At 31.2% G+C, this 16,708-nt stretch overlaps 1 protein-coding gene across 1 annotated transcript; it reads left to right on the forward strand.

The window, feature by feature from the left end:
• Positions 1–12,226: 12,226 nt before the first annotated feature.
• On the forward strand, positions 12,227–16,070 carry LOC105171226 (inactive TPR repeat-containing thioredoxin TTL3). Its single transcript, XM_011092262.3, has 7 exons — positions 12,227–13,538; positions 13,622–13,817; positions 13,910–14,082; positions 14,364–14,697; positions 14,783–14,993; positions 15,238–15,338; positions 15,542–16,070. Exons 1-7 carry the CDS (start codon positions 12,616–12,618, stop codon positions 15,695–15,697), a joined length of 2,094 nt encoding a protein of 697 aa, XP_011090564.2. The 5' UTR covers positions 12,227–12,615; the 3' UTR covers positions 15,698–16,070.
• Positions 16,071–16,708: the final 638 nt, after the last annotated feature.

Raw genomic sequence — 16,708 nt, forward strand, 5'->3', positions numbered from 1 at the left:
AAGAAATACTTACGAACTATTAGATATATTCATTTACTACACAAATATTCCTCAATTCGAGGACAAACACAGCTTGTGAATACTCTCTAGCCTTCTCAGCTCTACTTCCTTCGAAGTATCCATTCCAATTTCACAGAACCCTCCAAGTTTAACTTCAATAGTTGTATGCAGTTCTCCTTGTCGAGCTCTAGTGTGGTTACTGACATCTTCATGGCGGCAATCTACTTATCTATCAGTTTCTCGATATTTTGGAAGTCGATAATATCTAGGTTAAGTATAGTGCCATATGGATGCAAGAGTTAGAGAATTGTCTTTATCCAAGGTATAGTTTTGGGCACTCTTCATGGTAACTGTCCTAAATTTTCACTTAATCTAGTACCCATAGACGTTGGGATAATATTGGTGTAGAAATCCATACTTTATCTCATTGGATGATCCTATGAAGGATCATTTGAACCTGTACTTCTCTCTAACAGTGGTGGTAGTGCTGTAGTGATTCATTGGTTTTGGTGTTGACCAAATCGACAATCCTAAGTTAGGAAAAGGATTCTGCTAAATCCTATGATCCGATAAATCTACCCTTGATATCTCCATTATTTTATGGATCTGATGGATTAAAGGATTGGATCTTCTTGTACCTTTGGCTTTGGAATCTTCGTTGCCTGTCCCTTCTGATGTTGGAGGGATATTAGTCCGAAGGCTTCCCTGATTCACTCTTGATAGGATTTGGATGTCTCAAGGGTATTCCTCTAGTTTCTCTCCTAATTTGTGATGTCGGCTTTTCGATCTGTAAAATTCTTATGAAGATCTAGGAGGATCTTAATAATCTCATCCATCTTTTAGCTCAACAGATCTATTTTCATAGGTAAATAGAATTAACCTATGCCCATAATTTTGAGCTATCTCTTAGATCTTGAGAGATTTCTTAGGTGTCCGACTCGAATTCTTTATAATCAATTCCTCTAATTATATTTTTTAGAATTGTAGATATTCAAAAATTTATCCGTTCCGTTCTCTTGACTGGTATTCTACCATGGATCTCGGTGACGTATAGGCGTCTCACCGCATTCCCTGGTAGTGTCTGTTATAGCTAGTAATTTCACAGCCATCCCTCTCTTTCTTTTATTATGATAAGATTTCAGTCAATCCTTTGTGTTACTGTTGTCAATTTTTTTTCAAGAATTTCTAATAAAAAATCCTTTTCTGTATTTCCAGAATTTAGAAATATTCCCTATTGATACCGTAACTCAAACTTTCGTTTGATTTCACACTTTGAAAAGTCTTCCCTTTTAGTGGTTAAAATATCAAAATGTTATATAAATAAATTTTTTTTCAATAAATCTAGGCTTTGATACAATTTAGATTGTCCTGCCCCGATTATGGGGTTTCCCATCCAAAGATACCTATCGGTTTGGCAACCTAGAGCACCACCGGTTCACATTAGGTGTTGGTTCACTCCCTATGGAGAGTTGTGCTTCGAGACTAGGCATATTGCCATGCGTCACACAGTAGAGGATCGGGGTTTTTTATAAGTGTTTACCATTTTATGTGAGCATGGTGTGAGTAATGCATGTAATGTAACAAATGGACTAAAATGAGCCTTTAAAAGTCTTAAAGGGGTAAAATTATTATAAATTCCACTAAAATCCAACCAAAGTACTAAGACTGGTCATTTTCTGAAAGTTGGGGGTACTAAAAGCAAACTTTTTAAAGTCAAGGTATCAAAACTGAAAAGGCTAAATTCCATTTTACCCTCTGTGTTTCCTTAAAAATGACTAAAAAACTCTCTATATTTTAGAAAGCACAAAACCCCCAATTCCATTAGAAAATAACGGGAAAGTGGGATGCACGCGCCTGAAGTGCGTTAAGGCATGATTTTTTGCGTATTTTGATATCTTTTATCTTTAGTTGACTAAAATGCCCCTATATTATATTTAAAGTTACTATAGCTAAATTGATTTTTTTGAATTTTTTCTTTTACTTTTTCCTCTCTTCTAAAAATATAAATTCTTTTAAAATACAAAAAAGAATTATGTTACGGAGACTAATATACTAAAGTTTATTTTTTAAATTTAGAAATGTACATAAATATAAATTATTAAGCAATTACAATAATTATAAGTTTTAAATATAATAATTATTATAATTATTTTAAATTAATTTACATACAATAATTGTTATAAGTATACCAAATAATTTTTAATTAATTAAAATATATATATAAATTAAATTATGTACGACAATTATTTTAATTATCTATAATTATTATTAATTAACTAAAATATATACTTAATTATTATAATTATGTAAAATTATTTTTAATTAACTAAATTATATTTAATCAAAAAAGAATTGGGGCCGACGGCTTCCACCCTTGCACAGACCATGGACGACGATGACGCCGTCACCCTCTTTCTTTATCTGGGTATCTGCGGGGGCCGTCGACCCCCGCCCCATCACCCCATCTGTTGGGACGGCATTTGGGTGGCACGGGGGCAGGGGGAGGCAATGGGGTGGGGATGGCAGTGTTTGGGAGACGGGTAGGCAGCTGGGGGGGGGGGGGGGGGTGGATGGGGGAAGTTAGTTTCTTTTTTGTCTTTTTTATATATAATAATAATAATAATAATTTTGAATTATTTATGTATAAGGTAAGTTATAATTTTTTGAATTCAAATCTTTCATTTTTTTAATCTGATTGTTGACTTTAATTGATTAGGTCTGACTATCATTATTTAATCAAATAAGATCCAACGATTATTAAAATAAAAAAATAATACATATTAAAAAGGGCATAGCAGTCATTTTATAAAAAAAGTTAAAGTCGTCAGTTAGATTTAACGAAGAGATACGATTAAGCTATGTTTATGAAAATAACGAGGGATTTTTTACTTATTTTTAAAATAAAGGGAGAATTTTTAGCAGATTTTTTAAACCACAAGAGGTTTTATACATTTTTGCCAATTGAAAAAGTTGTATAGTTTTCGTACCAAAATTGATGTTATCCCTTTAATTATATGGATTTTATAAAACTTTCTTGGTTTTGTTATTGATTCTAAGTTGTTATCAAACAAACCAACTTTTCTTAATACGTCAATGTCATTTTTATAGGTATTGTCAATGCAAGATTTCTTTTTGTTAGTGATAATCTAATTATATTGTTCAAACTGCAGAGAAAGCTTGACATTCCTATAAATAAACAATATAGCTTTTTAATTTTCTCGAAAGGTGCAATGTTCCTTTTTGGAATTCTGGAGGCAAAATGTCTGATGTGCATTACTTTATGAGTACAATTCGTGTCAATTTATTTTTATACGGAAAAAGTCATGTAAATTACAGGATACCGGATTTATACAAGCTCAATAAGTACATTACATTTAAATAGAGATTGCAGTCTACAAACAATATAATTACATATTCAAATAAAATTACGGATAATTACATTGACACCCCATTACCTATTGACTAGGTCAAACTTTAAAATGATTTTTCAATAATTGAATGCCCCTTAGGGTGTTTCTGTAATTGTCAAAATTATTTATGAAGATGAGTAATATGGTCTTATATTTTTTTTAATAATTATTACTAATTTTTAATTTAAATTTAAATTTTTTTATTGTATCTATATATAAAATTTCACCTTTTAATAATTAAAATATTAAATTATTTAATTAATATATAAATAAAATGAATTAATAGATTTAAGTTTAAATTAAAAAATTATCACACTTGTATATATAATTTGAATTTATTAAAATTAAAAGATTAGTTAATCCTCTATTTTTATTTGTAACTAAGTTTTAGTAAAATAAAAAGTTTTAGTAAAATAGGGGAATTTTTTAATTTTATTATCAATAGGGGCATTTTTTAATTTTAAAAGTTGTCAGGGGTGGTTTCTGTAATTTTCAAAAGACATGGATGATTTGTGTAAAAAAGCAATTGGTGAGGGGATGTAAATATAATTATCCCTAAAATTTATGCACACAAAGACTGCCCATCTCCCTTGCTGGTTCACCAAAATATAGAAGTAGTTTGTATAAATGATGTTCACGTTTCTGATAGATGTATATATAATTTTTTAAAAGATAAATATGATTTGTATAAATAGATCATGAATCAAGAATGTTGATACAATTATCCCTTAATAATAGTATTAATTACACCCCTTCTAACCCTAAACTTTTTTTACAGATTATGCTTAGAGTTTTTCCTGATTAGGTTCTTTATTTTAAATTTTAGTGTATATATTCTATTCAATTTAATATATATACGTGTCATATGCATAAAAAATTATTATTTATTTTAAGTAGAGTTTTGTAAAATGGGATATATATATATATATATATATATATTAAATGGAAGATTAAATGCAATCCGATTTAAAATAGAGATTGGAGAATCACTTTTGAGTTTGCAATCACTTCTGAAAACACCTTTTCATGTTTTGAGTTTGCATTTTATATTTTTACTTACCAAATTCTAAAAAGCAGTTATTGTCCGTGAATAATTAATAACAGGTAGGGGATGCTTTTTAACTAATTTTTGTATTATTATATATAAGTTTTTTTGTTTCTTTTTTGGTAATATAAGTCAAAGAAACACTTCAATATATATATATATATGATGTGGGCCATAATATATCGCTTGGCGACGCGTTTTTCAACCCAACAAACACAGGCCCACGGAATAGTTTGAGAAGGGCTTTTAGTACTGAACGGCACAAGAAGGCTCAAAAGTGCCCAAGTAAATTGTAGGAGCCCGAATATTGTAACTAGCTTAATTGTAGAGGATGTTAGACAGCGTACGCTTAGCATTACCTTAGTTAACTCTGTTAGTATACATGCACTTTATAGATTATGGCGTATTCCTTGACCTGTCGAGGGAAACACTACCTGATTCATAATTGTTGTACTATATCTTTTTCTATTTATGAAAATTACATTTACCAAAAAAAAAATTGTAGGAGTCATTTTCTACGGATGGACGACACGTGACACTATTCTAAGAATATCCAGATGGAAGCCATACGTTGACGAGACAATATAAATACCCCTTATTTAAAGAAATTCCCGGTATTTTTATTATTCATTTAGTACTATTTACTTTTAATATACAAACCTTCCTCCATCTAATTTGACTGTCGTAGTGATTATGCTTGGATCAGATTCGACACCTCCATATCTTCTGTAGGTCTTTAGCTTGTTTATGCACTTCCCGTGGAAAACCGTATCTCGAGATATAAAGATATGATCCGCACATTTGTATTTTTGTTTTGTTAGTTTTTGTATTTTTATCATATAAAAAATAACAAAAAAAAATCATGGATATACACACTTTTATTTAAAGTAGAGTGTATTATATTTTAACTTAATTTTTTATTTTATATTAATATAAAACATAAAATTATATATAATATTAATATAAAGCATAAAATTATGTATAATAAAAATTCTGAAACGACGTGCATATCTTTATCTTTCTCTATTTATTAAAATAAAAAGAGTACCTCAAAACATAAAATCAAATACATGTGTTTACTCCTCACTATTTCCTTCAAGCAATTTACTTTTTATTTTTATTTTTTTGAGCTTTCTTTTTGAAATATTTCAAACGTACAAATTTTGCTCGATTAAAGAAGCGGGAACAAGATCCCATCCTTAATCATAGCACATAATTTTTCAACTTCTTCTTTAATTTTAGTGTAGTCTCTTTCAATGTCCAATCAAACTGATTGGAAGCTCTACCCTCCTGTCTCATCCAATTGTGACCAAGTCTATGTCTTGCTTCCCAAGATTAACATCACTTTTCACCAACAAGTTAGAAGTAATTTGTTTGAATTCCATGACGTGTAAGTATTGTATTATTCTATGTGAATTATTATAGTTTAGGGTAATTTGCAGTAATTTTTCTTTTTTTTTTGGATGATTTGATATATTAATTATTAATATTTTTTATTATTTGAAAAAGTGCGGAGCTATTTTGATTTTAATGGTCGTTTAATAATTAGTCAAATTCATTAGTCTTCTTTAGTTTTTCATCTATTTTTAGTGGTGAACTGGCTACAATGTTTTTATGAACTATAAATTTAATTTTACTTATTTATTAAATTTTTTTGGAAATGTTTTATTGACTAATTAAACACTTTCTTTTATAATTTTTATAATATTACCATCCATCTAATCCAATATTTTTATAATTATTTATTTTCCTACAAAAAAAATACAGAAAGAAAAAAATTGACAATTTCAAGTCTTGGTTTAAGATTACATAATTTTATCAAATATTATGGAGTATTGGTATTTTTTTAAGTAACAAGAGGATCGTAATTATGCCAAATCGCAATAGAATCTTTGTAAGTTATCCTATATTTAATTTTTCTTTATTTATATTGGTGTATTGATCGATCGAACTAATGTATTATTTAATTTATTAAAATATTTATATAATCTTGTAGTTATCACTTCTATATATATATAATTCTTATAGATCCTATATCCACTGTGGAATACACTGACTAATTAAATGTTTGACACACATACCACTTTAAAAAATACGTAGTATATAACAATAGCAATAGTGGCATAGATACTACACCCAGTGGGAATACGTTCAGTAATTAAATGTTTAACAAATATAACTATAAATACAAAAGGAAAAAATATAAGCAATCCTCTTGTAATATTGCAAATGAACAAATTATTTTCATATGAAAAACAAATCGCAATTTACCTCCACGTATTTTTTAAAATACAACAATTTACCTCCCTATATTTTTCAAAATGAAGCAATTTACCTCCCTATATAAGGAGGTAAATTGCTTCATTTTAAAAAATACAAAGGGTTAAATTACTATTGTTTTATAGGATGGTAATATACTCATTTTCAATATCATAGGGGCGAAATTACTATTCACCCAATACAAAAATATATGAAAACATATAACCCGAATGGAACATAAGTTTGACGTCGTGAATTGAGGGTTATAGCGGCAATAAGTGGCATAAATATTGTTCACAAAAATATCAAGTCTGTAAACATAAGTTCTAATGTTTAAAAATATGAATAAATGAAATTTTTTAAATTTAAATTAAAAGATTATAATTTTCGCGGATGCAGATATATCCTCTGAGTCCTCTTTCCCAACTAAGATCTAAACAAGATTGCTTTTTACTCGGATGCGTAAGTTGTTCGGACTTCATGAAGCAAACTATGGATTATGGAATATGGTATCAAGATTTTAAAGATTTGATATCAAGAAAGAGATGGAACCTCGCGGTTGCAAAATTTCGTCGTGATATAGAGCTATTGAACTTGCTTTTCTTTGGATTTGTTGTATGTATGTATTGTATTTAGTGTTTTGGAAGCCCATTTTTATAGACATGAATAAGAGTGACTAGGAGTTCCATTTTTATAAGCATGAGTAAGGATTCACGTAATTTGAGCCCACTGCTATTATGTTTGAATACTATAGATTTTGATATTGATCGACCTCCTAATAGTTCGTATTTGAATATTGTTATGTCAACATATACTACACTCAATGGAATACATTGTCCAATTAAATATTTGACGTACATCTAATTTTTAAAAATATATATATATGATAATTTTCTACAAATAATATATAAAGCACCCAATGTAACATAAATTTAGGACCTGAATCAAGGCAAATTTATTTAATAAATGCAAAAAAAAAAAAAAATTAGTAAAAGCATGCCATTTTGAAAAGATTAGGAAAGTAAGTGGCACCGCGGTCTGACACCGCGGTGCCTCATTTTTTTTAAAAAAAAAAAAATCTTCTCTGTCGCGGTCACATACCGCGGTGCCAGAGAGTTTTTTTTTAAAAAAAAATATTTTATTTTACGATGAATTGTTGTCAACTTCTCGTTAAAATTTCGGCATTATTATGGCGAATTGTCAGCCATCAAATATACTGTTCGACTCCCCTTGATGAGACGAACATTTCTCCACAAACAATTTCAAGTTTTATCAATCGTAAATAATGAATTTTTAGCACGAACATCGCACTTTTCGGCCGTCGATTCGCCGCCACCGGAGCGACCCACAATCACGAACCACCGCCACTGGACTCGCCTCGACCTAACGGTTCTAACGAGACCAACCTAGTTCAATTTTATTAAATATTTGTTAAGATATGAAATTTTAAGTTTTTCCGTCGAAAATTTGCGATAAAGCTGTTTGCTGCCATTTCTCTACCGTCAGGACGAATCACAGATTAAGACCATAGCTGTTCGAATCCTGTCGTCCAGACGATTCCAACAAGACCAATCTTGCTCAATTTCATCAAGTATTTGTTTGTTCAATTTTTAAAATAGTTATAATTTTATTAAATTCTATTTAATTAATTAATAATACTATTATAATTAATTAAATAATTAATAATACTATTTATAATTAATTAATAATATTATTTATAATTAATTAAATAGAATTTAATAAAATTATAAATATTTTAAATATATGTATTTTAATTGAACAAACAAAAAAAAAAGAAAATGAATTTGACAAACAGTTTCAGCGAATTTTTGGTGGAAAAATCTTCAAATTTTCAAATCTCAACAAATACTTGATGAAATTGAGCAAGACTGGTCTAAATAGTATTATTAATTATTAATTATTAATTAATTATAAATAGTATTATTAATTAATTATTTTTATAAATAGTATTATTAATTAATTATAAATAGTACTATTAATTAATAAATAGAATTTAATAAAATTATAACTATTTTAAAACAAATGTATTTTAATTGAACAAACAAATACTTGATGAAATTGAGCAAGATTAGTCTTGTTGGAATCGTCTGGACGACAGGATTCGAACGGCTATGGTCTTAATCTGTGATTTGTCCTGACGATGGAGAAATGGCAGCAAACAGTTTCAATGCGAATTTTCGACGAAAAAACTTCAAATTTTCATATCTTAACAAATATTTAATAAAATTGAAGTAGGTTGGTCTCGTTAGAACCGTTAGGTCGAGGCGAGTCCAGTGACGGTGGTTCGTGATCGTGGGTCGCTCCGGTGGCGGCGAATCAACGGCCGAAAAGTGCGATGTTCGTGCTAAAAATTCATTATTTACGATTGATAAAACTTGAAATTGTTTGTGGGGAAATGTTCGTCTCATCAAGGAGAATCGAACGGTATATTTGACGGCTGACAACTCGCCATAATAGTACCGAAATTTTAATGAGAAGTTAACAACAATTCGTCATAAAATAAAATAAATTTTTTTAAAAAAAAAAAATTGTCACCGCGGTTTCCAACCACACATTAAAATTTTTTTTTTTTTTTTAAAAAGCAATGTCACCGCGGTTTGTCACCGCGGTGACACAAAGAAGCTTTTTTTTTTAAATAAAAAATTGTGGCACCGCGGTTACTGACCGCGGTGCCACTCACTTTTCTAATAATTTCAATTTTACCCTATTTTACTAACTTTTTATTTTTTTGACATTTTTTTAATAAATTCCCCCTGAATCAATGGTATGATAAATGTAGTAATTATTGTATAATTTGTATATAGTTATAAAAATAATCAAATTATATGCGACAAACGATTTTCTCAATAATAGCTACCGCTTGTTTTGTATAATATAAAGAGAAATTAATTTGACTTTTAAGTTTGAAGTACATAAAGAAGAGAGGGAGACAGGGACAGAGAGAGTATATGAAGAAAGTCAAAGAATCTAGAAATGGAGTTTGTGGTGGTGAGATACAGCTGTTGGGGGCTCATACGTGGGTTGTTCAAGCGCACCTATTTCTAGACGTGAACTCCTCTCCAAGACTGCTCTACCATTATTATTACCAGTGAATATGTCACATCCTAATGTATATGTAGAAGTTTTAAAAATGAATTAACATAAATTATTTATATAAATTGTATTATTATTTTTAGGAATTTAAAAAAGTACCTAGAAATTATAGATTAATATAATAAAAGTTAATAAATTAATATAGATATTTTGATTATAAAAAAATTAACAAATAAAGATAATAAATAATATAGAAAAAGGTAGTTATGCAAAATTATGATAATTGAAGAAGTTAAAAATTAATTAATTAATTAATTTTTTATTTTAAAAATAAATAACATACCAAAATTAAGTGGGACACTAAAAGGGTGCTCTCACTTAATACATAGTATAGATTATTATTATTACTAAAGACATTATTATTTATAGATTTTTATGAATAAATTATATTGATACCTCCCTGAATTTAAATTTTAGATAAAGTAGGTGGTAGGTGTAATTATTCTAAAACATTCAAGTGAAAATATTTAATTTAAATATAATTTTAAGAATATATACATTTGTGCATTAAAATAATTAATAAATATATTTTAATATTTTTAAGGATAAGTTACAACTATTTTTCTTAAAATTTGATATAATCACGAATACCACTAATGGATTAGAAAATTACAAATACTTTCTTAAATAAAAAATAATCATGTAGCCCCTAAAGGGTGAGGTGAGAATTACTATTTTACAGTTGCCGATTTTTTATTTAAAAAATAAAAAATAAGGATTGATAAAGTAAATAATCCACAGGGCATATTAGTTCATAAAAATATTTTAAAAAACTTTAAAAAGTATATAAATTATAATCATAATTCAAAAATTTATTTTGGTAAGTTAATCTTCAAATTAAATTTGGATGAAAATCTAATGAAAGCTAATGAATTGAACTCATTGTTAAACAGACGTTCAGAGGGTATTGATACTTTTTCAAACAACGAAAAACTATTTGTAATTTTGTCAAATCTTATTAAAGATAACTGCCATTTGTCATACTTTTAATTCATAAATCTAAACATACTATTGTCTTCACATGAAAGTAAAGTCAAAACCTTAAAAATGTAATTACAGATCCGCTTAAAATTATAAACTCTACAAAACATTATATGAGATGACGTTTGAAGAGTCGTAAGATATTAAAAAGTATTAGATAAATTTTTTAATATTTTTTTTCCAACAAAAAAACTAAGAGATTTTAACAAATATATTCATTTTTAATCATATAAATTACAATATTGTAATTGCCAATATTTTGTTAGTTCCAGAATCTTATTTCATCTGAACACTTTAATAATTTATTTTTTAAATAAACTTTAACATCTTAAAAGATAATAATATTTTATAAAATGTATGACCTGAGCTCATAATGTATTTTAAATTAAGTTTATTTAAAATCCCGCTAAATTTAATTTTCACGCCCTTTTTCTTTTTTTTTGTTCTGAAATATCTATTAAAAAGAATAAAAAGGAAAAAATTGTATATTTCATCCTATTTCTTGGATCAAGTAAACTTTTCGTCCTATTAATTATTTTATTAATGATCCTATAAGTTAAAAAGAAATTCTCACTCACAACCACCTGCTTAACACATAATTTTCTTCGTCAAAATACTAATAAAATCTTATAAAAAAATTAAAAATAGTTTTTGTAGCTCATGCGATCATTAATAAGTCTCCCATAATTAATAAAATAAAAAATGTACTGATTATAAAATATACGACGGGAAATGTTATTTCCCTTATAAAGAATTATCCAAAAAATATATTTTCATTACCACTTTTAACGTCAAGAAATTGAATCATAGCTCCTCTTTCATAATCTAGCTGCTAATATATATAGAGAACCTGATTTCTTCCACTTCCGAGTCTCCTAGAATCCTCCTTTTCTCCACACACCCAACAATAAAGAAAATAACAAAAAGAAAAAAAAAACAAAAGATAGAAATAAAACATTAATTTCTGTCTTTGCCCCGAATTGTCGGGTGCTCAACTGCTCATGCTGTAAGAAAACAAATGAAAGAAAAAGAAAAAAAGAAAACAATCCGAACATTAGAATAAAGACCGGTTAAATACATTTTACCTGCAAGTGTTAATAGAAAAATGTAAAAAAGCCTTTATAAAAAAAAAGTATAATTTACTGTTTTATAATTTAAAAAATGATGCAATTTAACTCCATTCAACTACATCATGTCATAAGAGGGTAAATTACAATTTATTTTTTATAGGAAATTTTTTGTATTTTTTCATTAACACACGAATAAATTGTATTTAATCCCAACAAAGAGTCGTCCATTGATTCTCTCTTTTTTTTTTCAGCAAATTTTTTTCCTCTTTTGAACAGCCATTGTGTCTCTCTATCTCTCATCTCCATTACACAGACAAGACACGAAAAACAGAAAAATTAAGAATATAGGTATATGTTTTCTAGCCAATGGGCTCTCGTTGCCTTCTTCCCAGGAGGCCTGTAAGATCGTAGTATAACGTCAACCAAACATCTCTCCTGTCTCTCTCCAAACCTCTGTCTGTTTCAAACTCTCTCTCTCTCTGTCTCTCTGTCTCTCTACATTCTTGATGAAAATGGATTAAATTATAATACAATTTCTTTTCGTTAGTCCCTTGGCCTACAAGTTTCCAACTTGAGATTAAGCATCAATCAAACCTTTTTATTGCTTTTAGCTGTGCATAACATAAACACCTCTCCAATCAAGACAACCTTTCTCTATGCATAGTATTCAACAAACTTTCCTTGTTACCTGTCTGAATTAATTCTTGATTCTCCACTTTTTTCTTCAAAGGCTGAAATGGGAGAGATTTCTGGTGAGAAAACGGGCTGTGGCTTTCTCAGAGCAGTTTTCGGGCGCAGAGGTACACGGCCGAGAAGATCATCCTCCACGGGATCTCTTCCGCAGACCAATTTGAATAACAATAATGTGACCCGATTTCCAAGCACCCCGGGCTCCAGAACCCGGAAAGATGCCTTTGCGGACTCACCCAATGCTAAAAAGGACCAGAAACAGGCCGACAGGATCATCGAACGGCCCGGCCAAACCTACTCAAGGAATGTTTATAAGCCTCAGCAGCATCAGGGCCTGAACAAGAATGAAACAGCTCGGGCTGGAAGCCAACAGGGCTACGTCCCGGCCCGAAAGGGGCCTCCTCCAGGGCCTGGAATCTCGGGCGAGCTCGAAAGCGTGATTATGGATTACCAGAAGATGAAAGGGGCAGGTTCTCTAATCAGGGCATCGTCCAGCAACGTAATGTTGTTTGGCAATTTGGGGAACTTGAGACAGCCCAGAAACAATAATAGCAGCAATGCGGGCTCAAACAATGTTCTTGATTACACTCCTAGTTCCGCCAAGGATGAGCCTGTCCCGGCCAATGGCAAATACTCCACCAGCGTAATAGGGAATGTGGTCAAGAAAAACGAACACGGGCCTGAAAAGCCCGTTTCCCTCTGCCGGGCCTTGTCCACTAGAATGGACCCCGAGGAACTGAAAATTCTTGGAAACGAAGACTACAAAAACGGGCGATTTGCAGAAGCGGTGGCCCTTTACGACGCAGCGATTTCCATTGACCCGAATAAGGCTTCTTATAGAAGCAACAAGAGTGCAGCGCTCGTTGCACTCGGCAAGCTTCTTGAGGCAGCATTTGAGTGTCGTGAAGCCATTCGTATCGAGCCGTGTTACCAACGAGCTCACAATCGATTAGCAACCCTTTATGTCAGGTCATACACATGATTATATATGATCAATTGTTACTAGTAAACAGTCGCAGTTTCTAATGTTTCTGCTGCCTGTTTCTCGACAGGTTAGGAGAGGCTGACAAGGCCGTGTACCATTTCAAACAGTCCGGGCCGGAAGCCGATCCTGATGCTATGAACAAGGCTAAGACAGTTCAGATTCATTTAAACAAGTGTACTGATTCAAAGAGACAGGGGGATTGGAACGGTGTCTTGAGAGAGACCAGTTTGTCTATAGAAGCCGGTGCTGATTCTGCGCCGTTGGTAAGTTCGTTCGTTGTCGAGAGTTTGTCTTACTACAAATACTTTTTGACAACTTCAAGCTTAGATTTAAATGCGTTTTTGTCGGTTTGAAGATATTTGGTCTGAAAGCTGAGGCCTTGTTGAAGCTCAATAGGCGTGAAGAAGCAATCCAAACCATGCAGAACTGCCCCAATTTCGACATTGATGATTGTACAAAGCTCTACGGGCCTATTGGAAGTGCAAGCATCTTAGTGTATCGTGCTCAATTTAACCTCGTCACGGGGAGGTCTGTGTCTTACAAATAATTATACCGGCATCCCCTAAAATTTAGACATATTACGAAAAACTCGTTATGTTTTGAAATTATAAAACATTCCCCTTTCGGAATGGATGATCAGAGCGACTCTATAATGTATGAACGTAAGGGTGGTAACTATTTTCTTGAAATTAACGTGTCTTGTTAATTTGTGATAAATCCAAATTTCAGGAGTTTGTGTTAATTAATTTGTACCTTTTCTCTTAAGTGATCGTTGCCTAGTTAAAAACACTGATGCTATGTGAAAACAGGTTCGACGATGCTGTGGCAGCAGCTCAACGAGCAACTAAGCTTGATCCAAATAACATGGAAGCAACAGCGATGTTAAGGAGGTCAAAGGCTGTAGCATCAGCGAGAGCAAATGGCAATGAGCTGTTCAAGGTTGCAAGATATTCCGAGGCAAGTATTGCATATGGTGAAGGGCTTAGCTACGACCCCTATAACGCGGTCTTGTTGTGCAACAGAGCTGCCTGCAAGTCAAAACTCGGCCAATACCAGAAAGCTTTAGACGATTGCAATGCTGCGCTTAATGTCCGTTCGAATTATAGTAAGGCTATATTAAGACGGGCCGATTGTTATGCCAAGGTAGTTATCGTCGCACATTCATTAGCACTAGGTACATTGGTGCAAAACTATGGAATTTTGAAAGTGATGGTTTGTGTAATAACAGATGGAGAAATGGGGTGCATGTGTTCAAGACTGTGAAGTATTGTTGCGAGAAAATCCAGATGACGAAGAGGTACAGAAGTTATTGAAGGAGGCGAAGATGAACCTTCAGAAACACGGAGGAAACTTAGACACAAATGTGGGCAATAGCCCTAGTACCAGCATTGTTGTTGTGTCGAGCATCGAACGTTTCAGAGACTATGTAACATCTCCTGGTAATTTCCTGTGCTAAAGACTTTTACAGTCCAAATTAAGTTTGATCATATTCAACATAGTCATACGAGATATGCATTATACTTTTCATATTATTACGGTACAGTCTAGAAACCACAGAGGCTAAGTCTATCAACATTTGTATGACCACATATCATACAACCTTAATAGAATGAGAAATTCAGTATTTTGGGCAACCTAAGTTTTTGTCCTAGCTGTAATCTTTTCTTGTTTTCACCTATGTAGGTACATCTATGGTTTTGTTCTGTAAGAAGGCAGGGGATAGGAAAACCATGCAGCTCATACAGCAACTCAACCAGAGATATCCATCGATCAACTTCCTTAAGGTACATCCTAAATATCCATTCTAGTAATATTCTGAATCTTCCCATCAAGAAATAGGTTAACTCTCAATCAACTCATAGTCTTTTTGATTTATATATACGATAAGTTATTTTCACAGACCAAAGAGCAATCTGAGATTGATTTTTATGACAAATATTATAATTGAAAATTTTTAATATTATTTTTCCCCGAAAAAATTCTGTAGGTGGAGGTGGACGACCACCCTTCATTAGCCAAGTCCGAAGGGGTGAACTCATTTCCGACTTTCATAATATACACCAATGGATTGCGGGCAAAAGAAGTCCGGGGAGACAACTATGTTTTGTTAGAGAAATCGATCAAATATTATGTCAACTCATGATCAAGTTGATATAATGTGTAATGAAATGGAATCGATCTCTTTCCTGGTTCTTGCAGGGAAATGATATAGCCTGAGGTGAGTTCAGTTACGGCCAGACAAACTACATGGCAAGTGAATAACATTTGTTCTAAGATTGGTTGGTTTGATCGGACCTGATTATTCGGGTGAAAGTTTTTCAGTCCATGCATTTGTTACTTGGCTAGTGGCTAGCCCGAGTACGAATCACTTTGTATTAGAAATTAGTGTTTGTGTACAGTTGTAATGTAGAAAGAAATGCTCTTTTAATACAAAAAGAAGCATAGGATTCAGTTTAAGACAGGGAAAATTGGTTTTGAATGAATGAGAAAGACCAAGATTGTCTTTTTTTTTTTAATTTTCTTTTTCTAATTATTACATTTTTAGAACGTGTGTTGTAAATTATTTTGAATATTATTAGAAGTTTCTCTTCCCTCCAAGTTCTTGAACCCATAATGGCCACACTTATTATTTTTTATTTTAAATTAATCATTAGGGGGTAAAAAGAGCATAGTAATTATGGTAGCTAGAGTGCATAACAGCTATACTTATGGTGGTTCAAAGCATTAATTACTTTGGCAAAAGCTAATGATAATTAAATTTAAACAAAGTTATTTGTCTTCAACTTGTCTGATAATTAACCCAATCAAACTTTTCCTGTCCCTATTTGATTCATGCAACTTTATTCACCAATATCTATGTTTTAGAATAAAAAAAATGGGTCTTGTCTGTTTGGTTAAAAATAGGTCTCATGATGTTCCTCAGCTGTTTTTTCGGCAGACATCTCCTGTCACATTTTTTATCATTGATATGATATCAATATACAAATGTTCCTTTTTAAAATTAATTATTAAAGTGTAGTTTAAAAATAAAAATATATAGTGATAAAAGCAAAAAATTATTCGTTCAAGATATTCAGAACTTGAATCCTTGGCTGAATTTTTTACAAGCCTAAAAAGATATTAGCACTTTAATGATCAAATCAATAAACAATTA

Source organism: Sesamum indicum, linkage group LG9 (assembly GCF_026168435.1).
Source record: "Sesamum indicum cultivar Baizhima isolate 11 linkage group LG9, ASM2616843v1, whole genome shotgun sequence".
Taxonomy (NCBI): Eukaryota; Viridiplantae; Streptophyta; class Magnoliopsida; order Lamiales; family Pedaliaceae; genus Sesamum; species Sesamum indicum.

Excerpts from the sequence above, each read along its gene's own strand:
- LOC105171226 (XM_011092262.3), top strand. The coding sequence starts at position 12,616 with ATGGGAGAGATTTCTGGTGAGAAAACGGGCTGTGGCTTTCTCAGAGCA. Across the intron at positions 14,083-14,363 it reads TTTAACCTCGTCACGGGGAG|GTTCGACGATGCTGTGGCAG; the intron begins GTCTGTGTCTTA and ends ATGTGAAAACAG. Across the intron at positions 15,339-15,541 it reads CATCGATCAACTTCCTTAAG|GTGGAGGTGGACGACCACCC; the intron begins GTACATCCTAAA and ends AAAATTCTGTAG.